Source organism: Poecilia latipinna, unplaced genomic scaffold (genome assembly GCF_001443285.1).
Source record: "Poecilia latipinna isolate Pla-1442-1.1 unplaced genomic scaffold, P_latipinna-1.0 Scaffold610, whole genome shotgun sequence".
NCBI lineage: Eukaryota > Metazoa > Chordata > Actinopteri > Cyprinodontiformes > Poeciliidae > Poecilia > Poecilia latipinna.
The window spans coordinates 4,463-27,098 of NW_015113226.1; the positions used below are offsets into that span (position 1 = coordinate 4,463).

General features: G+C 42.2%; 1 protein-coding gene across 1 annotated transcript; it reads left to right on the top strand.

Annotated features, from left to right (window-relative positions):
• Positions 1 to 5,044: 5,044 nt before the first annotated feature.
• On the top strand, positions 5,045 to 21,856 carry plekhh3 (pleckstrin homology, MyTH4 and FERM domain containing H3). Its single transcript, XM_015042954.1, has 11 exons — positions 5,045 to 5,172; positions 10,108 to 10,290; positions 11,333 to 11,490; positions 13,452 to 13,575; positions 13,662 to 13,959; positions 16,539 to 16,746; positions 16,907 to 17,034; positions 18,268 to 18,388; positions 18,774 to 19,262; positions 19,354 to 19,545; positions 20,907 to 21,856. The coding sequence occupies exons 1-11, from the start codon at positions 5,106 to 5,108 to the stop codon at positions 21,078 to 21,080; spliced, it is 2,142 nt and encodes a 713-aa protein (XP_014898440.1). The 5' UTR covers positions 5,045 to 5,105; the 3' UTR covers positions 21,081 to 21,856.
• Positions 21,857 to 22,636: the final 780 nt, after the last annotated feature.

Here is a 22,636-nt window from a genome sequence, read left to right on the forward strand (position 1 = left end):
GAGATGAGAGAGATGTGCTGTCTGTAGATGTGTGCTCACTCTGTTCTCCATGCTGCCTAATCCCCATATCAAATTGTTTCCTGCACTCCACAGGAAGTTGCCTGCTGAAGGCCTCGTCACCACAACCTCTGCTGGAGCTTCTGGGAATGTGGGGGTGGTAGCAGTAGATGTTGGAGGTTAGATTGGGGTAGTGGGGCTGTTGGACAGCTGTGGAGATGCAAAGCCCCCGCATCAATTATGCTCAAATGCTCGCTCTAAGCTTTAGGACTGTTTTTTATTACATGCTGTATAGTGCTGTGAAAAGTATTTGCTCCCTTACAGATTTTTTTCTGCTTTGCATCTTTCACACTTTTATTTTTCAGATGCTGAAACAAACTTTAATATCAGAATAAGATGCGATGGGGATAGAAAGAGTCTTATTTGATTTATTTATATACTACGGTATGTAACTTTTCAACAAAATTGTTTTTCCAGACAATATAACATGAGGCAGATAATTTGTGAAAAAAGCTAGCTCCTCTGCCTTTTCCCTGTGGTCCTGCAGCCATCTGCAGAAATGCATCATGCCCAGTCAGAAGCAACCAGTCAGAGCCAGGATCAGGGTCTTAGCTCTGTCAATCAGGCTCATGTATGCGGTGCTCAATATCCCAATGTCATATTAACTTACTTATAGGAAAACTGTTTATCCCCCACTAGTAGCCATGCTAACTAGTCTAAGCATTCATAGCTTGCTCTGGTCTGGTGAACCAGCTGTAGCATAGCAGAAAGCAAGTGGAAGTGAACAACACATACATGCGAGTGATTGACAACATTAAGACCATCCTCCTTCTCCTGATTGGTTGTTTTTGACTGGGAGTGGCGTATTTCTGCAGATGACCATTGTTTTTTATATTCTGGGGGTGTTTTTTTTTTTTTTTTTTTTTTTTTTTTTTTTTACAGATTATATGTCTCAGATTATCGGTCACATGTTTAACAGATATTTTACAAACATATTGTTTATTAAGGTTACTGCAGCTTTAGGCTTCAGGATGTCAAAAAGCTATTCAGACAAACCTGGAGCAATGTGAAATAGTAATTGCCTCATAAACCTCATGGCTGTATCGCCCATCATGACCACAACTGTTTGTATGTTGTGGAGGGATTTTGGCCCTTCTTTGTTTTAACATGGCGTCTATCACTTTGGTGAAGCAGTCACAAACCATCACGTTACCGCCACCATTTTTGACTGTGGGTATTGTATTTTTTTCTGAAATACTTTTGTTTTTAATGTTATCAACAGATGTAATCAGAAGTACACCTCCCAAATAGTACCGCTTTAGTCATAAGAGCACAGAATATTTTCCCAAAACAGTGGGAAAATATTCCCACTGTTATTATTTCTGATAATTGTAAAACTGTTCTCTCTGCTCGGCAGTGGTTTCCACCGTGGCTGTCTCCCATGGATGTAGTTTTTGTTTGGTTTGTTGCAATTGAATCTTTACTCAGTAATCCTGAGTAAAGATTACTGAATCTTTATTTAAGATTCAATAGTCTTGAATAAAGACTTCAAGAATGTTGAATAATAATAACCACTCCATCCATGCGGTTCTCTCCCCTCCCATGGATGGAGTTTTTGTTTGGTTTGGTTTAATTGAATCTTTAATAGTGACTATAACGGAGGTAAGTGAGGCTTTGCAGTGCTTTAGATATTGTTCTGGTTTCTTTTGTGACTTCCTGGGTGAGTAATCAGTCTGTTCCTATGGCAATTTTGGTAGACCTACCACTTCATATAGGGTTTACCACTGCTTAATAGTTTCTCCATTTGTGGATATTGACTCTCTCTGGCTGGCGTCTCAATGCCTTAGAAATGTCTTTGTGACCCTTTCAAGACTGACAGATGTCATTATCTTAGTTTCTCAATTATTTTGCCTTGGTGACAAGTGGGGCAATTATAAGCACTCTAATCCCACATAGGACTAATTTGATTTGAATAGCTTTTATATCCAATTGATGAAATCATCACATGAAAACTAAATTCTGTGTTTGTAAAATTTGTTTGAAACATGCATGATCAAAAAAGAAATCTGCAAAAACCTTTTCACTGATGTTGATTACGCTCACAAAACCCATTTACGAACTTTTGTTGCTAGGTTTGTGAAAGCAGCACCTAGAAAAACTACACCTTTAAAGAGTTATCTGATTTTCATCATTGTACCGATGGCCAATGCAACTTCATTTCTTTTTAAAATGTTTGAATGTTATTTCTGTCTCTTTTTCAGTGTATTTTGTAAGGAAACAGTCACAAATGAGTTTATCTTAAAATAACATTGAATGACTCCTGTCTGCTAAGTGATGCTGACAACAAAAACAGCAATTTGTGGTACTTAGCTGATTTTCCACATTAACAAGCAGTCTCCGTAAAGGTTATTGGACATTAGCCTTGACTTTTTTTTTTGTTTTTTGGATACAATACTAAGGCAGACTAACAAGCAGCACTCAGTTTAAAAGCCAAACATGTTGTCCTGTTAACGGTTGAAACTGGGACTTGATGAAGTGTTTTTTTTTTCTCTCCTATATCCTTCCCACAACCCCTCATTATTTTCCTGTTTTATCCCTCAATATTTCCATAAGGAAAAGCAAATTTGACTTAGAAAGATGAACTTGCTTACATCCAGGTAAAATATTTAGAAAAATCCTTATTTCCCGAAATAGTCCAGATGTCTTTATCATAAAGAAGGTGAGGGTTGTAAGTTATAGACAGGACTAGCTTTTCTGTTTTGGTTAGCTTCTTTTTCACCATCACAGATTGGTGCGGATTAATCTGTTCATTTCTCGCTACTTTACGTTACTTATTTCTGCTTGAAACTCTAGCATGAGAGTCATTTAGGCGTTACCTTCTTTGAACTCACCCTTCATTAGTTACTTGATATCTCAAAAGCTTCTGGCACTCTAGTGATGATGCATCTCCAGAGGCTTCTCCTCAGTAAATTAGTTTATTTGTGTGTGCTAAATTGCTATTTTGGCATTGTAACAGTAGCAAACACCAGTCAAGAGATTCAGCTTCAACATGGGCACTTTGAATGCCAGACCACAAACTCCCCTCAGGGAGTGTTTCTATACATACTGTCTGCATCCAGTTTGAGCTGTCTGGCTGTCTCTGCTATGCAACAGGGCTCATAAACAACCCAAAATAAGAGATGTCGTCACATTTCAGTGTTTATTTTAATGCATTTAAGCATACCCAGCAGTTCACCACTGCATCAAAGAAACTGGTGTAGTGATACCATATGACCTGAGGTGACTAAGCCCCGAATCGCTCTCGGTTCTGCTTTTGTGTCATGAATAATATAGATTTCCCCCCCCACCCGTATTATGGAACATTTTGTGGCTCTACACGTTTTATCATCTGAACATTAGTCTCTGTACTGGAACAACCATCTGCAAATTAAACATTATAAAGAGACATCTTTGGGAATCATCTGAGAAATGACTTCAGCAGTCTTCAGTAAGATGAGTCTAAGCAGATAAGGCAATATTGGGATTTATTGATTACCACCGCCTTCCGTGTGGAGGAACCCTCTGCACTTATCTGATCGATAGTCACATAAATCAGCTGATGAAGGCTTGGGTGACTGGAGGCCAATAACTCTGGGAAGCAGGGCCCAATTTATTTGTCTCGTCAGTAATCCCAGGAGGCGGTCAGAGGGGGAGGAGGACAGGAAGTCTTGAACCTCACATTTCGGCCCAGGAAATGGAGAAAATAAACAACTTATTAGATAAATAAACGAAGAGAGATAAAACCTCTCAGCAGTCTAATAGACTGAAAACTGGCCTTATTCTTACGTAACTACAAGGTTCCTATTCAGTCTTGAAAACTATGGAATTTATACAGATTTTCTACAAAATCCTGAAACTTTTTTCCTGCTTTTATATTTAAATGTGGACGTTTGTCTTTAGTTTACCACGAAAAAAGTGCTCGTTCCTGTCTAACTCACTGATCATTTTGGTTTTTGTCACCAACAACCAGACATACACTCAATAAAAAACCAGAAAAGAGTCATGCCACTGCATTTTTGACCTCAAGGCCATTTTATGTCTGAGTTTGTATCTGGACCCAAGCTTCTTGAAATGTGTTCAGTTGAGATGCCACACAAAGTACGGAAATTCCAGTTGTGGACTTCCATGAAATTTAAGGTTAACTCTCATATGAAGGATGTATATTTTAATCTATGACAATCCAGTTAAAGTTTTTCCGTGTATTAGAGATGTCATTGGGGGGGGCGGGAACAAAACACAACAAAAACTACCACACTGCTGTATTAAAAGCTTGTTCCTGCTATGTCTCATTTCTTGGTTTATGACAAAACTGATAATGAAACCTAACTTTGCAAAGATTTTGTCCTCAAATTTCCACACAGTCATCAAAACTGCAAGTAAAAATCTGGAAAATGTACTTTAGAACTTTTATGAACTTTTCACCAGCCAATTCCAGACCAGATGCTAAAGTTAAAATCTATCTATGGTAGCTGCTTGATGGTTGGAAGATCAGCAAGAGAAGGAGCAGCCGTTCAGCAGATTTACAGATGTTTTTGATCTTTATGCTTTTAACTATCCAAGATGTGACCCCTTGACCCTTTTGCCTTCCTCTGACCGGCGCAAGCTGGCTGGCTGGGAGTCAGCCCGGCGTCGCCCTGTCACGTTTATTTTCAGTCGCCTGTTTGGCTCGCCAGCCAAAGTGATAAAAGAGACTCGAGCTGTCCACAGTGGCTTGCCGTGCATCAATGTGCGTTCGCAGGATTGCGTGCTGAGAGTGGTGGTGGGGGGGGGAATGGGGGGGAAAGAGAGAGGATGAGAAGGGAAAAGACGAGACACCGGATATTTGTGGCACTTCTTTCAATCCCCCCTGTCTGACCTTCTCCACTTAAGAGTATGTGACAGGCTTTTGAGTTGGCAGAGAGTGGCATGGTGATTGGAAGTTGGGTCTCACGGCCAGCAGTGCGTCTCTGAGCCAGTTACAGTAGCCGGCCAGTTTTAGAGGAAGGCTTGAGTTGAGAGGGAAGCTGGGTTATTTACATTTTGTTTCTGCTCTTCTGCACAGGCACACTGTCTCTCAGTCACCTGTAAAAATGAAGAAACCGACCAATGAGGAGTATGGGATGGGGGTGGATGAAGAGCCAGATCTGATAGTAAAAGGTGAGTCTGAAGTTATTACTTTACTCTTTAATCATCATCAGTGAATTCAGTTGTGAAATACACAATGTGTTCAAGTGATTTCATAATCAAATCTCTTACATATCTTCTTTGTATCACGTTGATGCTAACTGAATTCCTGACGGACGAAACTTCAGAAAAAAACTCCTGGATGTTTTGATGAACTAAATCACATATTTCATTTTTACATTTTACAAGATAAAAAACCTGCAACCCTAAATAGTAGAAACACCTAAATGTGCCAGGTTAGGATTTTTCTTGTACTTTACTGTAGAAGGTGTTTCATGATCCAAACTGTCTGTCTTTGCCTCTCTTCCTGTGTTCATGTTATGAGAACTACTGGCATCAGTTGGTCTTGTCTTCATGTCTACCACTTTTGATTAATGATCTCATGAGATATTCCTGTACAAATATGTTTTCTCTTTTACCTCTGCTGAGAGGGAGCAGTAAAATGTTGTTGCTTGGATATGTTGTGTCCTGTTTGGAATAGTGACACAAGCAGATTGCCTAATTCTGACTACAGTTGCCATGCATCTTCGACTTGCCCTCCTCTTTACGCACCCTTCATTTCTCACTGTTGGGTTTTCTTTAAAACATTTCCTTGTAAAAGTATGCACGCCCCTTGAACTTTTAGACATTGTGTCACCTTGGAGATGCAAACGTCATTGTGTTTAATTGAACCATTAGCTGTGAAGACGAAGGAAAACAATGCAACTTTTTCGTATCTAGAAGATTTGTATATGAATCATGCCCCCTTTTTTCTTACACACCTTGCATAAAATCACTTATAGCCATTTGCTTTCAGAAGTTCCCTAATTAGTAAATGGAGAATTAGGGTGCATGCATTCACATCAACCCTGTTTAGTCCCCTTCAATCAAACTGTTTGCTTAGCAAGTCTGGTTCGTTTGAGGCGGTAGGAACTCTGGTCTGCCTAAAAACTTTGGTCTTGGTTCAATTTAATTGAACTCCAGCATGGTTCAAATTCGCACGTGGATGCCAACTGGACAGGAGACCACACCACTTCGAAAGCAGGAAGCAGTGAAAATATTTTTCAAAGGGTTTGGTTTGTTTGGCAGAGTGCAACATGAAAGCAAACCGCAAACCTGATAATGTGACAAACATTGCAATTTTGCAATAGACTCAAGCAAACCGAATCTATCAGACTATCAGGTGTAAAAACACCCTTAAATTTTGACCTAAATTTTACCACCATGGTGACTGTGGTAGTGGCAGCTTCACGCTTTGGGACAAGGGAGACGATGATGAAAATAATTGTTACGGGATGCATAAGGATTTAAACCAGATACAGCCAAACAGAGCTACAAGGGAATAATTTAGATTAAAGCACAGTTTGTCATTAAATAACCTCGGCAAAGTCTAGATCTGTGTCAACACTGTTTTATGGAGATTATCTTGCATTCCTTCCTCTTTCACTTCACGATAATTCACTACCTTGCATGCAAAACCCCATCCTAATACGTTGCAGCTTGCAGTTTTAAATTGAAATAAATTAATAAAATAAGAAAAGTTTGAATACTTTTGCGAGGTGAAGTAGGTTCCTTTCCCTCTGTCATTTTTTTGAAATTCCAACCATTGCACTATAGCAATCTTGATCAGAAATCACTAGACTGCACCGGCAAACACATTTTCACTGAGGGACACCTGAGGGTGTTTGATAATTCTGCTCATTTTGAAGAAGGCCTCCATTAGTGCATTTCTCTTCCTGTACATGTTTATGCCTTCTTTTTTTTCCCATCTAGACATCCTGAGGCTACGTGGGGCGAATATTGCCCCAGTATCTAAAATAGGGCACTGCCAATGCAGATATAGACTGATGGTGTGAGGATAAATTGTAAAACCCATGGAGTGGTGACAGAAAGAGATGTTGACATTGGTTTATTGACATACCTTTGTTGATTTATGGTTAAAATTACTCCTCACATGATGCATGGCTTTGCATGCTCCAGTAAACTGCAGCTTAGCAGTCTGGATGTGTCTGATCCAAAAGAAGAAAAAAGTTATGTGAGCATATTTTGCACAAATGTAAAGTTTGTCTTGCCACTTACAAATTTCATTAAAAAAAAACAAAAACAAACAAAAAAAAACATTATTGTTGGTCAATAGTAGGAATTTATTTCAGCTGTTTGTTGGCAAGTCAGAAGTTTTTCCTCTAATTTTATTTTTTAAAAGCAAAATGTTTCCCAAGTTTAATAAAGTGCCAAAAAACTGGCATAGATGTTTCCCCTGTAACGTATTCCAATGAATATCTTAGTCAAACCAATTTGAATGCATGACTGTTTTTTACAGTAACATTATGCGTTGTTAAATTCGTGGAACAAAAATCCAGTATTCTGGAAGCAGTAGGAGGTTTGGAGGGGGAAAAAAATGGAAATACACAGAGAGAGATTGTTTTCTCAATCTATGTTTGAGGGGGCAGGGCACTGAGAGGTCAGGGGTCACAAATGAAACAAATTAAGGGCGAGCCGTGGCCCTCAGGGGAAACATTAGCAGGCTACAGAGATGGGATCCAGATGGAAGAGCCTGAGAGGGTTATACACAGGGGGTCTGGGGACTCTTCTGCCCTTTCTGTCTTTTCCTTTCTCTGCTTTTTTTTCTAATCACACTGGTTAAAGTTGCCAAAAAGCACTGCATCTGTGGGACATCCTGTCTCTGTGACGGGAGAGGGGGGCAGGGGGTCTCAGCAAGGCAGTTGTACCCCTCTCTCCTTGGCTCTTGCCCAGACAGCTTGTCTGTCTCCACCGTTCCACATCCAGTCCGTTGGTAAACTACAACCCAGCTGTAGTTCATGATTTTTATTTATTTCCTGCTAGGATTTGATTTGGATTTCATCTGTGTAAAATAGATTTTTTTTTTTTTTTTTTTTTTTACCTAAGCTATTTGTGGTGCTTTAACACAGATACAAAATACACTCATTTCGTATACGGAGGTATCCTTAAACGGGAATCTAGGTATACCCGTCAATAGATTTTTATTTCTGAGCAGCACCAAAGCAGTGGGACCTTTGTATTGCCTGGGAAAACTCTGGATCAAGGTTCAGAGTTGGGAGAGAGGGGAAATGGAGAAGATGAAAGGAAATAGGAAGAGAGCAAGTACAGAAGGAAGAAAGATGCCGGCGAAATAAACACTGGCTGACAGGTGGCACACAGCTTGCTAACCACAGAGGAAGCCGTGATGCTGATCGTGGCGTCATTAGTTTTCACAGGGTTCGAGGCTGAAAGTCTATTTCCTAATTGTCCCTTTTAAAAGCATTCCCAAGACGGGCTGAATGAGCCATGTGCTCTCGCATGAAGCCGTCATGTATTTGTTCCTCTGCCATTCCTAAACACCGCCTAGACCTGCACCGGGCGGCTTACGACGGCTCTCCGTGCTCTCACTGGAGAGCCGTCGCCCTCCATATAAACTTTGATCAACAGCATAACCGCTACCAGAACTGGTCAGCCTACTTCTGTTTGTCTACAGGCAGAGTTTGAATTGGGCTCTGCCAGACTTACTTATTTATCTGTTCTCAGATTAAATACTTATTAAGAACGATTTGCACACATAGCCGAAGGGAGGAGAAGTTCACTGTTTGGGAACAGTGGTTCTGTTTTGCTGCAGTCTTAACCAACCCTCAGCGCTTTGGGAGTAAAACAGTATTGCATTGTAGAGACGGGCCTGGCGAGTACAGAAGGCATGTCTACAAGCATGACTGCTGTAGTCTCTTTGTCTCCCTCTCTGTCACTGTGTTCTAGTAACACTCTCTCCTTCTCACTCTGTCCGCCTCAAAAGTGGTAATTATGTTGGTTGCATGCAACAACTACTCTCTGTTCTATTAGCTGCTTGCATTTTCGTCCACTTGTGCAGTGGTTCTGAAACATTTTATAACGGTAACTACACTTTCCAAGTGTCGCCACACCATACAGGATGCATACACCATACAGGATGCATCTTATTCGGTTGGGATATCATTGAAAAGTTGAACACGATGCACATCAGATGCGTTGAATGTGATTGTGCTATTTTCTATCAAATCGTCTGCCCCTCGTCAGCGTTTCACTCTCCAAGATATGTTCTCAAACTTGTTGCATTGAGGACAGCTGAAGCTCCTGATGAAATTCCTCAAGACTGGAGACTAATACAGTATTCTATCTAAGTGCACTTCAATTGCCAATTAATGTGTCAATTCATGAGATGCACTAAAGCACTCTAGATGTGCATTCTCCTTTAATTTATTTCAGCAGTTCATTCCAACAAGTAAAACTCAATAGATTAATTGCAAACTGTGTATCATGTCTGTGGTTACACCTGTTTTTTGTTGCCCTTTTTCTTTTTTTCTTCCACTCAATTTTCCATTAAAATGCCTGCATAAAGCACTTTGTATCAGCAGTCTTTCTCATGATTGTGTTGCCAATAACATAACATTTCTGACTTAAACTGTTGTATATTTCATCAAATTTTCTGAGAAACTGAGTTTTAAGATTTTAATTGTAAGCTATAACTATCATAAAAGAAAGTATAAAAATCCCACAAAGTTTGAGTTCAAAGTGCAAAAGTTTTGTTTCCCACCAATAGACTTCCAGAACGGCCAATATGGTACTTGTTGAAGTTATACTTTGGTTTGAGAACCACGGTCCAGTTTTTACCCAAACAAGTTAGAATTTATGGAAATTTAATGAAGTTAAAGCTGCTTCAGTGAAAGTAATAAGATCTTTGTCGATATTTGTGTGTGTCTTATTTTTGTAAATGTGCTCTGTTTCTTGTGTGGGAATTAAATATAAACCTACAACTTGAACCCAAACAAGTACTGTTGATTCTGTAAGCAAATCTTCTAATTGTTTTGTTGATTTCTTTTTTCATTTGTTTTGAATTTGTCAAATAATGCTGGTGTTTATTTTTTGTTTAAAAAAAAAAAAAAGGTTGGCTTTTACGGGAGGTTGGTGGCAGCTGGATAAAGCACCGTCGGTACTGGTTTGTGCTGAGCCAGGATTCCCTCGACTACTACACCGGGCCAGAGAAAGGCGCTCGGAGACTGGGCACGCTGGTCCTCACCAGTCTCTGCTCTGTCATTTGGCCAGACAAGCAAACCTACAAAGAAGCAGGTGAGCTCAGGAAATGTATGTTTATGCTCAGAAAGTGCACAGAAATGGGCAGAAACAGTCTTGCGTGGTTTCCGAGAATGTATGTAAAGCCGGACATGCTTCAAGTCTTTACCGGGAATCATTAGATGGAGTTTTCCCTTGTATTGTCTTCAAAGATGTGTCTTTAGAGCCCTTTTCCTTCCCTACTGTGACACATACACGTACTTTTGGGAAATCCCAGTAGTACTTTCTTCCAAAAACATGACTCAAGGCTGAATTGGAAGCCTCCGTCCACCATTTCCCTTTTTTAGATTACCGAAACAAAAGAATGAAAGATTTCAGAAGACAACTCTTTGTTGTGTGACACTGGGATGACCCTGTTCTTGTCACTGTCATAGTCTCTCTGTCTGCCTGGATGTTCTTCAGTGGAGGAGATTATGTCCTGCTGACTTAACCAAAACCACTTGAAACATCTTGACTTGTTCTTTAAATCCAAGCCAAAACATGTTTCTTGCTAAATCATTGCACCAGGGACTTTTTTGTACAGAAGTATACTTTCAACAGTGGCTGTGTCACAAAAACTACTTTAATACTTTTGTGTTTCCTGTAAGTCACTGAGAAATTTGTCAATAAGCAGTTGCAAGAAAGCTTTACTTAAGATTATCTTTGCTTAATTTGTGGCTTGTATCTTTATCTAGAAGCTAAGCTTAGTCACGTAATAGCCATGTAGCTGCTGTTAGCGTAAAAGGCTATATCTAATATTTCCTTTGAGAAACCAGGAAGCAGGTTCTTCTTCTTCTTTTTTTTTTTTAGATTGATTTTGCATTTTTTTTTCTCTAAGGCCAGATTTACTGCAGAAAAACTGTTCTTGTTTGGTTTTGGTGTGGCTTGAGGTTTTGCTTGGCCTGACCTTTGATCCTCAGTGAATCCGTGAGAGGAAGTTGAAGAGAGTAAGAGAAAGTCTAGATGTTTCCGTGCATGACTACTTCCTTTTAACTTAAATTACACTCAAAGATCAGGTTCAGGTTAGACTTGTGTAATTTCTTTCTCATGTTGTTTTCAGGTTACTGGAGCATTACTGTTTATGGACGGAAGCACTGCTACAGGCTGTACACCAAGCATTTCAATGAAGCAGTGCACTGGGCCTGCGCCATCCAAAAAATCATCGATACCAAATCTCCAGTGGAAACGCCGACACAACTTTTGATTCGAGACATCGAGGTGAGCCACATGATAAACATACATAAGCATGCACACAATTCCTGCCAACTACTTGTGATAAGAGCCACCAAACACAAACAGCCATCGGACTGCTCATTATTCAAGCCGCTTTGTTATCATGGAAACCACACGGCCACATCATTCTGGGAATCCAAAGTTTACTCTAGACCCTTATTTTTCCCTTTTCAATAAACTCTTCATGTAATCAAACGATGACGGCATACACAAACATAACGATAAAGGTATTTCCAGGTATTTAAATATAACTTTCCCAAGCATGTAGTGTATTTTATATACAATTTGAGAGGAGTTGAAAGAGAATAGTGTGTGTTGGAATCTCATTTGGCAGAAAGGGAACTTTTATTGCATCAGCCCATCCTTGGGGGCTAGAAAAGGGGCAGGTTTTGGCAAAGGAGGTGGAACAGGGCAAGGCAAGAAGCTTTGGGTCCAGATAAGCAGCCCTTTGCTTGGCCTCCTGTGTCCGTAATCTCTCAACGAGACTCTCTAATCTTCAAGAAAGTGGTTAATCTACTTGCCCGTGTCTATCACTGTGTGTTCAGCTAGAGGGGGCCGAGCTCACACTTGGAAGAAAAGAAGAAACCTGCTTTTTAAAGGTCTCTTCCTTCGTCTGTTTAGCAGATTGAAAGCAGAGCGTGAGTGAAAAACGAGAAAAATTTAAATTAGAAAAAGGTTTGAAGCATAACCAACGCAGCAAAGGAAAAAAATGTGCAATTGGACTAAAAGAATCGAGATAATCAACACCATTTTGAAAGTTCACTTAAAAAACATTCGCTTTTGATCATGGAAAGTCTGAATTACTTTTCGGACAATGAAAGAATCCAAAAAACTTTGCCAGAGCTTTATTTGTGTATGTTGGAGCAATCAGCATTTTCCTTAAAAGTACTGGCAGCTTTGAAGTGACTTAGGTTTGTGTTTGTCTGTGATAGATGTTGTTGAGTATTTTTCCAAACTGGTTTCAAACCATGACGATCACTTATTAGCCCCAAATTTGTTTACAATAAACCTTCCAGTACATATATGACACTTCTTCACATTTCACTCAGAAACTTAGATGTGTTTTATTGAAGCTGCATGTGTTGGATCGACACAAAGTTGTCTATAGTTGTGAAGTGGAACGAAAACGATGCATGTGCTTTTAAATGTTTTCCAAAAGCTTCTCGCCCAGTTCCGATAGAATACTTTGAATTTTGTGGCTGTAATGTGTCATGTGTAAAGTTATTTTTGCTGCATTTAGCCTAACTTTTGCAAGACTCAAGTGTGTTTTCTTACATTCTTAGTTAAAAAGTGCGACTTTCTAGATCTAACTCTATCATTATTATCTTCATTTCCTGTGAAAAACAGCTGAGTTGCTGATTTCGCCACAGAGCAGCATCTCATTCCCACAGCACAAACGGAAGACTGTTAAATTTGCCACACTAAGAAGGGTAGAGCTGACTCGCTTCACAGTGAGGCAGACCTAGAGAGAGAGAGACAGACAGAGAGAGAGAGAGAGAGAGAGAGAAAAAAAATGGAGGAATTGGAATAGTTGCAGAGTCAGGAGAGAGCCAGAGCCGTTGCAACGTTACTAATGAGCAACAGGTGTTCGGGGGCAGTAGCGTGGAAGCCATCTGTACTGCTGGAAGGCATCTATCCACATACACAGTGAAAGACAGAAATGCACGCACAGTCAACCCATTGACACCGGCGGATAAAGTATAACGTGTCAGTCATGCAAGTGTGCTGTGCTGGGTCATCACTTGACCTTCCTGTTGCTTTTGAAAGCTGCCAGAGCCGAATTGTGACCCTGGTCAGATCAACCTTGGTCACCTCAGACGGACGAAAGCATGCGTTTAAATCACAGATGCTGACAGCCCTCCCGACTGATCTCACGAACACGGAATGAATATGATATTGTACAGTGGTCGATTTTTTTGTTTGTTTGTTTGTTTGTTTGCACACAGGAGAATAAGTTCAACCCGGAGGTGGTGGAGCACATCTACCAACATAACACCATTCTTAAATACACCCAGGGCCCCCTCTATGCTCCTCTGCTTCCTTTCCCTTACGGCAATCTGGAGCACACATGTGAGTACCTGAAGATTTACTCGTCAAACACGACAATCACTACTGTTTCATTTTAGTATCTGTACCATGCAATCGTATCTCTTCAGACCACAATGGGAAGGGCTACGGCTCGGTGCGTGAGGAGGCGGTGAAGCTCTTCAACTGCCTGCAGCAGCTGGAGTCGGCGCGGGAGCCGGTTCCAATCATCCAGGGTGTGCTGCAGACCTGCCTGGACCTGCGGCCCCTCCGTGACGAGGTCTACTGTCAGCTCGTGAAGCAGACCAGCCACACGCCTTCCCCGAACACTGCTGCGCATCTCCGTTACTGGCAGCTCCTCACCTGCATGAGCTGCACCTTTCTGCCGGGGTCCACCGTGCTCAAATACCTGAGGTTCCACCTCAAAAGGTAAGAGCTACTCAAAGGCTCACTCTATTAGAATATATTAGAAGCCGTTTTGTTACATACATTTGGAAAATTAAGAACATGCATGGACTGGCATGAGATTCTCATTGGCATTTTGAGTGTGATCTGATAACCGATGAGCAGAAGTTGTACCTGATGCAAAATAATCAAAACTAAAATATCGCATACATAACAATGTTACAATTTCAAATAAACACACTAAATTTAATAGTTTTAGGTGTTAGTATTAACACAGTACAGCATGTTGATATTAGTTGCCAGTCAGGCTATCTGCTCTTCTAGCAAGCCTCCAGTCAGACTTGTAGCTTCCTAACTGAGGCTTTAAAGCAGTGGAGTGTCGTGGGTTTGGACAATGGTGAGCGATTCTGTTTATACTCAGATTTTACGAGTTTCTAGTTAGAATTCCTCTGAAGTCCTCTGATTTTTGACTGGGACACTTGAAGCTCACCAACAATCTCCAAGTCCTCCGTCCAACATAGCAGCTGTACAAATATAGAATATTGCTACAGCATTTATTGGCACTTGTATTTTATTAAATTAGTGGCAGACATGATACTGTAAAATATGTGTTTGCGAACATGTTCATTTTGTTTGAATGCACGAAATGTTTTCCTTTCTGAATGCTCCGGTCTCAACTCTACCGTAACGTCATTCAGAGCCCCGGCATCCAAAACAACCCAAGACACATGCAACTGGAAAAAACTGAGGCCAGAATGGCACTTTTTCTGTCATTAGAAGGATTTGAAAAAAATACTTTTAAGAGTTTTAAATTGAAACTTTTTAAACCTTACCAAGGACCGACATCAGGACCCTTTTTTTTCTAGAACATGTTTTTGCAGAAACCAACTTTCATCTTTTAATTGTTGCATTTTCAAGCGGACAATAAGGGATTCTTTTAAATATTTATTTTTCTACCTCTGACTCATCTTTGTGCAAAGGTTGTTTTCTTGAAGAAAAGGGGAAAACAAAGGAACATTTCGTTTGGCATTGGCAGTTTGAAGTAACAGAGTCCAGTCGTCAGATTTTACATTGGACTGAGCCGCGTTAAACTGAATGCAACATCAGGCCAGGAGTTGGTTGTTGGTGACAGGGAGGAGCTTGCGATGCAGAACAGGTTTAGCTGGGAGATGAAGATGAACCAGTAGTGGCAGGGAGACTGCTGAGTCTAGACGTTGGACAAAAAGCAGGCGCCAGTATCCCTAACCACTAGTTTAGATATAGTAGCATGATATGCTCCACATTGTTAGCATGCTCCCGAGGACAGATACAGTGTTCGAGGGCTGGATTTGCAGGTCTGAATTAGCCCCTCTGTCAAGCCTGCTTATCCAAGTTGTTAGCAGCGCTGAGCCTCCTGCTCTAGACTTTCCAACACCGTGCCATCAAACCGCCAACGTTTTCTATCTATGTTTCTACACTGGGAATTGCCCTCTAGCTAATGGAACAGTTGCATGCAATGGCAATTTATAATAACACTGTGGAACTCGCTGGCTCTGTGTTTTGATATGTCTTGCCGTCGCTCTCACGCACTTTCTCTCTCTGCGGATCAGCGCCGAGGCTGCAGCTGGGCAGGAGCTGAGTCTGGAGCTGGGCACCGGGCCCAAAAACCACTCCTCCTCCTCCCCCTCTCCCCCGGTGCCCTGAGAAACCCCCGGGGAATGTCTGCTGTCAGAGGGAATAGGCCAGGAGAAAGAAAGCAGAGCAGGAGGGGGGCAAGAAAGCAGGAAGCAGCAGAAAGGGCCAAAGAGAGGAGAGTAAAGGAAGGATCGCAGAGGCTCAGCGGAACATTCCTGATTATGTTTCAGCAGGACAAATCCCACCCTGTGGCCATACAGTTATGAGATGGCAGGACATTGGAGTGAATGAGTGTGCTTCTCTGTGTCTGGCAATCGGTTTCTTAGATTTTTCGGTCGTATGCGCGTTTCGATTTTTAGATGAATGCTTGAGCATTATTGTTTCCTTCCTTTCCCGTCCCTCTCTGTTTACACAGGGCTGAACTATTAGCTCCATTACACCATATTTCACGCCCTTTATTGCTCACAAAGAGTGTCAGACTTCAGGCTCCATTTGATATTTGTGCACCTCTTCCCCATCCCCTCCTTTTTTCTTTCTTTCATTTTTTTTCTCTTCATAATTAAACGCGCACTGAGCTTCACCTAGCACTCCTGGACAGTCCGCTGGGATGAAGCAGCAGGTCACTGCCGCTCACAGGAGCGGGAACACCTCTTCCTATTCCCAAAGTCCAAAGCCAAACATGTTTTCTTTTCCATTATGCTTTTATTTCAAGGACTGGGTGATATTGACTCTTTTAAGTCTTTAACAGGTCGAGTGAGAACATTTCTCATTCCTCGCCTCATTTACGTTTAACATTTCCAGACCGAGGAAAGGTAAAGAATGAAGCTCAATCAAAGGGATGATGTGGAAGAATAAAAAGTTCAAAGATTGGGCCTAACATCAACAGGATTAACAAATCCTCTCTTTCTAAATCATGAGTTGTAGTTTATATTGCATGTGCACAGAGGCAACATATTTTCATTCGCTCATCCTTTTCCTGCTTCCTGCAGAATTCAGAGCCAGAGTCCTGAATCCGAGATGGATAACTACGCGTCGTTCATCAGTGAGGCTTTGGAAAAAACAAAATGCCGTGAGTGTGTGCCATCGTGGGAGGAGATCCAGATGCTGATGAACCGACAGGAGATGCTGTGCACCGTGCACTACCCTGGACCCGGCTCCTGCCAGCTCTACATCAGCTCTCACACCACTGCCAACGAGGTTTGGGAGCATTTATCAGTGTTCAGCTTGTATGGCTAAAGCTCTTCAGATTCTTGCACGTGTTTTTGTTTAAACTGTGAAAGACACGCCTTGGATTCAGAGCCTCAACAACCCCAAACTTTTTTTCCCCCAAACGGTCTTCTCCCCTGCCTGTCATCAGGTGGTTCGAAGGATGCAAGAGAAGCTGGGCCTTCAAGACAGCAAAAATACATTTGCACTGTATGAGCAGAATGCACTGTGGGAGCAGCCGGTCGCCGGGAACTCTCTGATCGCCGACGTCCTGACCAGGTATGACAAGGGATTTGTGGTTTTCACGTTTTAAAAAGCAGACAGTGCCAAAAATCTGTCGCAAATCAAAGCTATCTGTGACACCAAGAATGCCTCTAATGCAGAGGCAGACTGTGTATTACAATGCAATACAAGATCACTGGAATATTATTTACTGGCACCACTCCCGTTTGTGCAACTCCCTTTTACCGGTAGGACGGCACTTGAACTATAATATTTTACAGTCTTGGAGCGCACAGAGAGATGTTTGACCAATCTCAATTTAGGTCTCAAATTGAAATGGCAAAGAAAAGACGCTGACTTTGGTTCTGGCGATGCATTTCTTTACTTTGGATTCTTATCCAGATTCTTATTTTCACTCTCATAGTATATCAAACTATTCATAATGTGGTGCACTTAAGATTTTTCTTGGATTTTTGGAAGTAGAAGTGACCCACAGCATCACAGATCCTCCACCATGCTTAACGGTGGATGTAAAGTACTTTCCCACATATGTATCTTTTCACCCAGGGTATTTGTTGTGTTTTAGTCTGATCTGACAACAGTGCACAGCTCCAGTGTACATTTTTGATGTTAGGAAAGAAGACACTTTTAATTCGCACCTCTTTCTCGTCTAACTGGTTGGCCTGCAGAGAGAGTCTAATGGTTGTTATGGAAAGTTGGGTGACTTCAAGATGACTCTTCGTGACAGTTCAGTGAGCTGCCAAGATGTTCTAACCGTCCTGCTCACAGCGCGTAGGTGACACAGTTCAAGTTGTTTCAAACTTGAATAGTCTGACTGTAAATATCTAGACGTTTAGGTGAGGAGTTATTTTTGTAGCCGTTTGCTGATGCACGAAGGTCAACACACTCTTATCTTACTTGACTGGCATGGACTCGTCTTTCTCATTCTGAAGGCTGGCTGAGAGAAATGGGCTCAGTAAGGTGGATTTACTTTTAGGCTTTTTTTTCTTTTGATGTATATATATAATTTTTTTTTTTCTTTTAATTAGATGCTACATTCTTGCTTGTGTCTTTAAGTCCATCTGACCTTTTCTGTTCTTTCTGGCCAAACCTGACAGCCTGCTTGGAAAAAGGACAAGTGCAAGTAGTTGCAGAAAGAAACTAGGAAAGATTAATTTGATTATTGTTTCTACAACAAATACTCTCAAATTGTGTGAGGATAGGCTAAAGACAAGCTGTCTTTACAACTGCGTTGCATTAACTGCTCCTTTTCCTCTGACCTCTGTGCAGCTTCACCACCAAAGAGTCGGAGTCTCAATCCCAGTGGAAACTGTGTTTTAAGCTCTACTGCCTGTTGGACGCTGACGGCATATCAGTGGACAGCATCGAGTATTTATTCCTCTTCGAGCAGGTGATGTTGCAATAAACCAAAAGGGTATTTTCTCTTTCTGCTGTCCCCTTAATAAGTGACCAGTAGTGAGTTGTGATTTATAGCCCTGCAGCGAGTTGTTCTTCCTACTCCGTTGGATTATTCATGATTTTCCAGGACAATATTGAGTCACAGTTAGTGATTGCAGGAGAGAACATAGAAAGCATAAAAAGTATGACTAAGAGTGCTGGTTGCAGTGCAGTAGGGTCGAAAGGTAGTTTCATTACAGCATTTTTTTTTTTTTTCCTGAGGACTCCTATAAAAGATTTATAAGGCGCAATAAAACAGGGTGGGCCAAAAAAATGATTGGATTCAGGTTATTAGTAACAGCCGTGTCCTTCCGTCTCTCCTGGTCTTTCCGCTGCAGTGCCATGAGATGGTGGTGCGCGGTCAGCTCCCAGCATGCGAGGAGGACCTGCTTGCCTTGGCGGCCCTCAGGCTTCAGACCCTCATGGGCGACTTCAGCACGCACGCCCCCTTCCCGCCTCTGGACGAGCTTTTCCCCGGCCACATGCTTGAAACGCGGGTGCTCATGTCGCTCTCGGCCCCGCAGGCGGCGCCCCCCTGTCAGGTGGCGGGTCAGGACTGTCCCGCCACGCAGCGGTTCCCTACAGGCCTCCTGGCCGGGACGCTGTGGAGCCACTCGGCCACGGTTGCACACAAGCAAAAGATGGAGAACGACAAGCGCCTGCGCAGCCGCCTGAAGGAGGAGGCGGCAGCGGTGACGACGGCCATCTTGGAGCGTTGGAAGGGTCTGGCTGGGCACAGTAGCAGGGACAGTATGGCTGCCTACCTCACAATTGCACGCCAGTGGTCGGGCTTTGGATGCACTCTCTACGAAGTGGACTTTTACATTGTGAGTATTTATGATGGGAGTCGCTTGAGGTTTCCCCATCTGGAATTGCTGCATTCTCTCATTTTTAATATTCTTTTTGTGTGTTTTGCAGAGTTCAAAAGGGAATTTCTCTCAGAAACTGTGGCTGGGTGTCGCTGCTACATCTGTGTCCATCTACAAGCAGGGAGAATCGGAGGCCCTGGAGTCCTTTCCTTACGGCCAGATCTGCTCTTACGGTGTATCTGACAGCAACACCTTCAAGATCACAGCGGGCGATCGGGATCTAATATTTGAAACCAGCAAGGTAAGGTGGGGCACACACATCCCCGAGTCTGCAAACGCAGAGTAACAAACTCTACTCATCTCCATCGCAGTCTTTACAAAGACAAGGAGCCTTATCAGCAAGTTGCGTCCTGCAGTATAAGAGAAGAGGCACACTGTCTTCTCACCATACCCCCCCCTGTCTTCCTTCCAGCTCTTTGACCAACTTAAAAAACCCTCGTTATTTCAGTCTGAATCGAGGGCACACAACCTGCCGCCTCTGTCTAACCAGTTGCGACCACCACAAGTTAAACTTCCTGGTATTAAATGCCGTCGGGGCTGTGCTTTATTGCTGTGGTTAGATTAAAATATTAGGCTAAACATTTCTCAGAACTGTGGATGCTCTTCCAGAGAGACACCCCCTCCACCCCCCCGTCGAGAACAAATCTTGCCTTTCACTACACTGACTTCCTTGCATCTTCCCACACGGAACAAAAAATCCCTCTGTGATCTCTCATGAGGCACAAGAGTGGCTTTTATTTATTTATTGGGCTCACAGGCAAATTGGAGTGCAGCTCAGTAAGACTTCTTTTATGAACCTAAGTTTTAGAAGTGTAGAATTTTACACCTATTTTTTTTTTTTTTTTTTTTTTAATCTGAAAACTGTGGCATCCATTTGTATTCAGGTCCCCTGGGTTAATATGTTTGAGAACCACCTTTCACTTGGTAAACCAGCAGTGCTGTGTGAGATACTAAAAGCTTCAGGTGTTGTTTAATCACCTAGTCCTGCTTCAAACCTCTTCATAAGTTTCTTCCTGACCTGTCTGCTGTGTTCCTTGTTGTTCATAGAGCTTTTAGTTCAATAATGTTCTCAAAAACAAAAAAAAAAGCCTCCAACGCCCTTCACGTCTGGGTTCTGTTAATAATTAGGTGACTTCTGATTGAACTTTTTTTTTTTTTTTTTAGGGTTATCAGATTTAGAGGGATTATGTTATACATGCCACACTTCAGATTTTTATTTGGAAAGAAAAACTCAAAATAGCTACTTTTACTTTACTCCATAACTAGGCACTACTTCGTGGTTATCTAACATAAATGTCGTAATAAAACACATTGAGGGTTGTGATTGTAAATTGGCAAGATGCAGACAAATTCAAGGGTTATGAGTACTTTTGCAAAGCTCTTGGTCAAACTAATGATATATTTGCACAATGTTTCTATAAAGGGGTGTGTACTGCATGTCCTCAATAATTGCTAAATATCTGCATCATCTGCTTCTGGTCATTTTTCAATCAGTTGCATGACATATTCTGTCTCCACCCTCCTGTGACAGTGCCAGACACTGAGGCTGCCACCAGCTTGACCTCTCTCTGTCTCCGTTTCTCTCTTCTCTTTTCACCACAGCTGACTGAGATCATGCAGCTCATGAACGCCTATTTCAGTGCCATCCATCGCCAGCGAGGTAAAGGAGAGGATGCAGACACCATAACCTTCACCGAAAGCACAGACGTGGGCTTCCGTCACCTGGCCCCGACACCGACCCCCACGCTTCTGGAGCTGCCCTCTCACCCCGTTTAAGAGGAACTCTTACCCACACCCCCTCACACCGTCCTCCTTCCCATGGGGAGGTTCAGGCTTAGTCCTGAAGACCCTCGGCCTCCTCCACTGGGAACGGTGCTGCAGCCAATACAAAGAGAGGGCTGTTTCCCGTCCCCATCTATGAAAACAAACTTTCCTTGGGACTTCCAGCTAAAGAAGCTGCTCTTAAAATGAAAAGCGTGAGATACGGTGCAAGGGAATGCTTGGAAATGCACAAAAGCCAGTTACTGATGAGGTGTTGCACCTCCCACCCGCTCTTCCCACCATTCATCCATCTTTGCTACTCTAAACGGCAATAAACCCAACCCCAACTGTACCGCACCCTCCTTGGCGAGATGTTGGCGTGAGCCTTACTACCACCGCAAACATTAAGACTTGCAGTGATCATAAGCCGTGGAGCTACCCTCATAAAGCCCCAGCTCAGAGCGAAAACACTACCCTCTCCCCTCGCTCTCTCGCGCTGTGGGTGCCATATTGGATTTGCCTTTCCTAGAAGGCAGACGTCCCTCGTGCACTGCTGGAAAAGTATTGAGAACTTTCAGTGACACACACACACACACCCTGACTGCCCCCTGCTCTTCATCAGTCAGTTTTCATAAGATCCCGGCTGGGCTTCCATTACCTAGAACTGTTGATGCAGAGAGGCCATGTGAACTTGGAACTGGAAGCAGATGTTGGAGCTCTGCGGCTGAGTCACTCTGGCTGCAGTAACTGCACAGCCTCCTGCCAGGGTGTCAATCTGATCACATTAAAAATAAAAAACATTTCATTCATGATGCATTCAGGTTTATAAAGAAATCAAAGGATATTTCGAGCTGTTTTTAACACATTGCCACCAAATGCACTGATTTCCTCCCTTCTTGTTGAGCTGCTTGTCTTGGCTGTGGTCCTGGACATGAAACTTGGAGAACACCTAACACCTGACCCATTGCAGGACTTTTCTGCTGAAGATAACAGGTGCTTCTTTGTTTATTTAAAAGAAGGAACACCACAAAGCTTTCGCCATGCCAACCGTTACCATGCAGTGCCCTACATGTCGCCCGGCATTCAAGAAAAGACTTTTCTCATGCGGATGCTTTTGTATTATTTATGCAGATTTTTTTTGTTTTTTAACTTGTCTTAAATGTAGATGCAGACTTATCTTTACATTAAGTTTTCTCTAAGTGACCAGGACCATAGGTCTGATTGGTTCTGCTGTTAATTCTTTCTGGCTCCTGTTTTTCTTCTAGTTTTCCTTGAAAAGCCAAACTTGGACCAAAGACTAATATTTTTTTATAAGCTTTTAGAAGAAAAATCCAACAAACGCAGACCGAATCCCTAATCATCCTTAGATATGTTTGTCTTCCAAGAGCCTGTTGTATTTTTTTTTTGTAAGGATAATCCTAAATTCATGTCTGCTACACTAGAAATATAACCAGTTTGAACACTTTTGTGTCTACACCACGAAAGGCCTTGACAAGTCATTGCGCTACCCCTGGTTCAGAAGCAGGTCTTTAGCTTTTTCCACTGCAGCTGCAGGCAGCTCCGAGCTAGAT

What these genes read in the sequence shown, in the direction of transcription:
- plekhh3 (XM_015042954.1), top strand. Translation starts at nt 5,106, where the DNA reads ATGAAGAAACCGACCAATGAGGAGTATGGGATGGGGGTGGATGAAGAG. An exon ending in GCCAGATCTGATAGTAAAAG is followed by an intron (nt 5,173 to 10,107) that starts GTGAGTCTGAAG and finishes AAAAAAAAAAAG; the next exon opens with GTTGGCTTTTACGGGAGGTT. An exon ending in TAATATTTGAAACCAGCAAG is followed by an intron (nt 19,546 to 20,906) that starts GTAAGGTGGGGC and finishes TTTTCACCACAG; the next exon opens with CTGACTGAGATCATGCAGCT.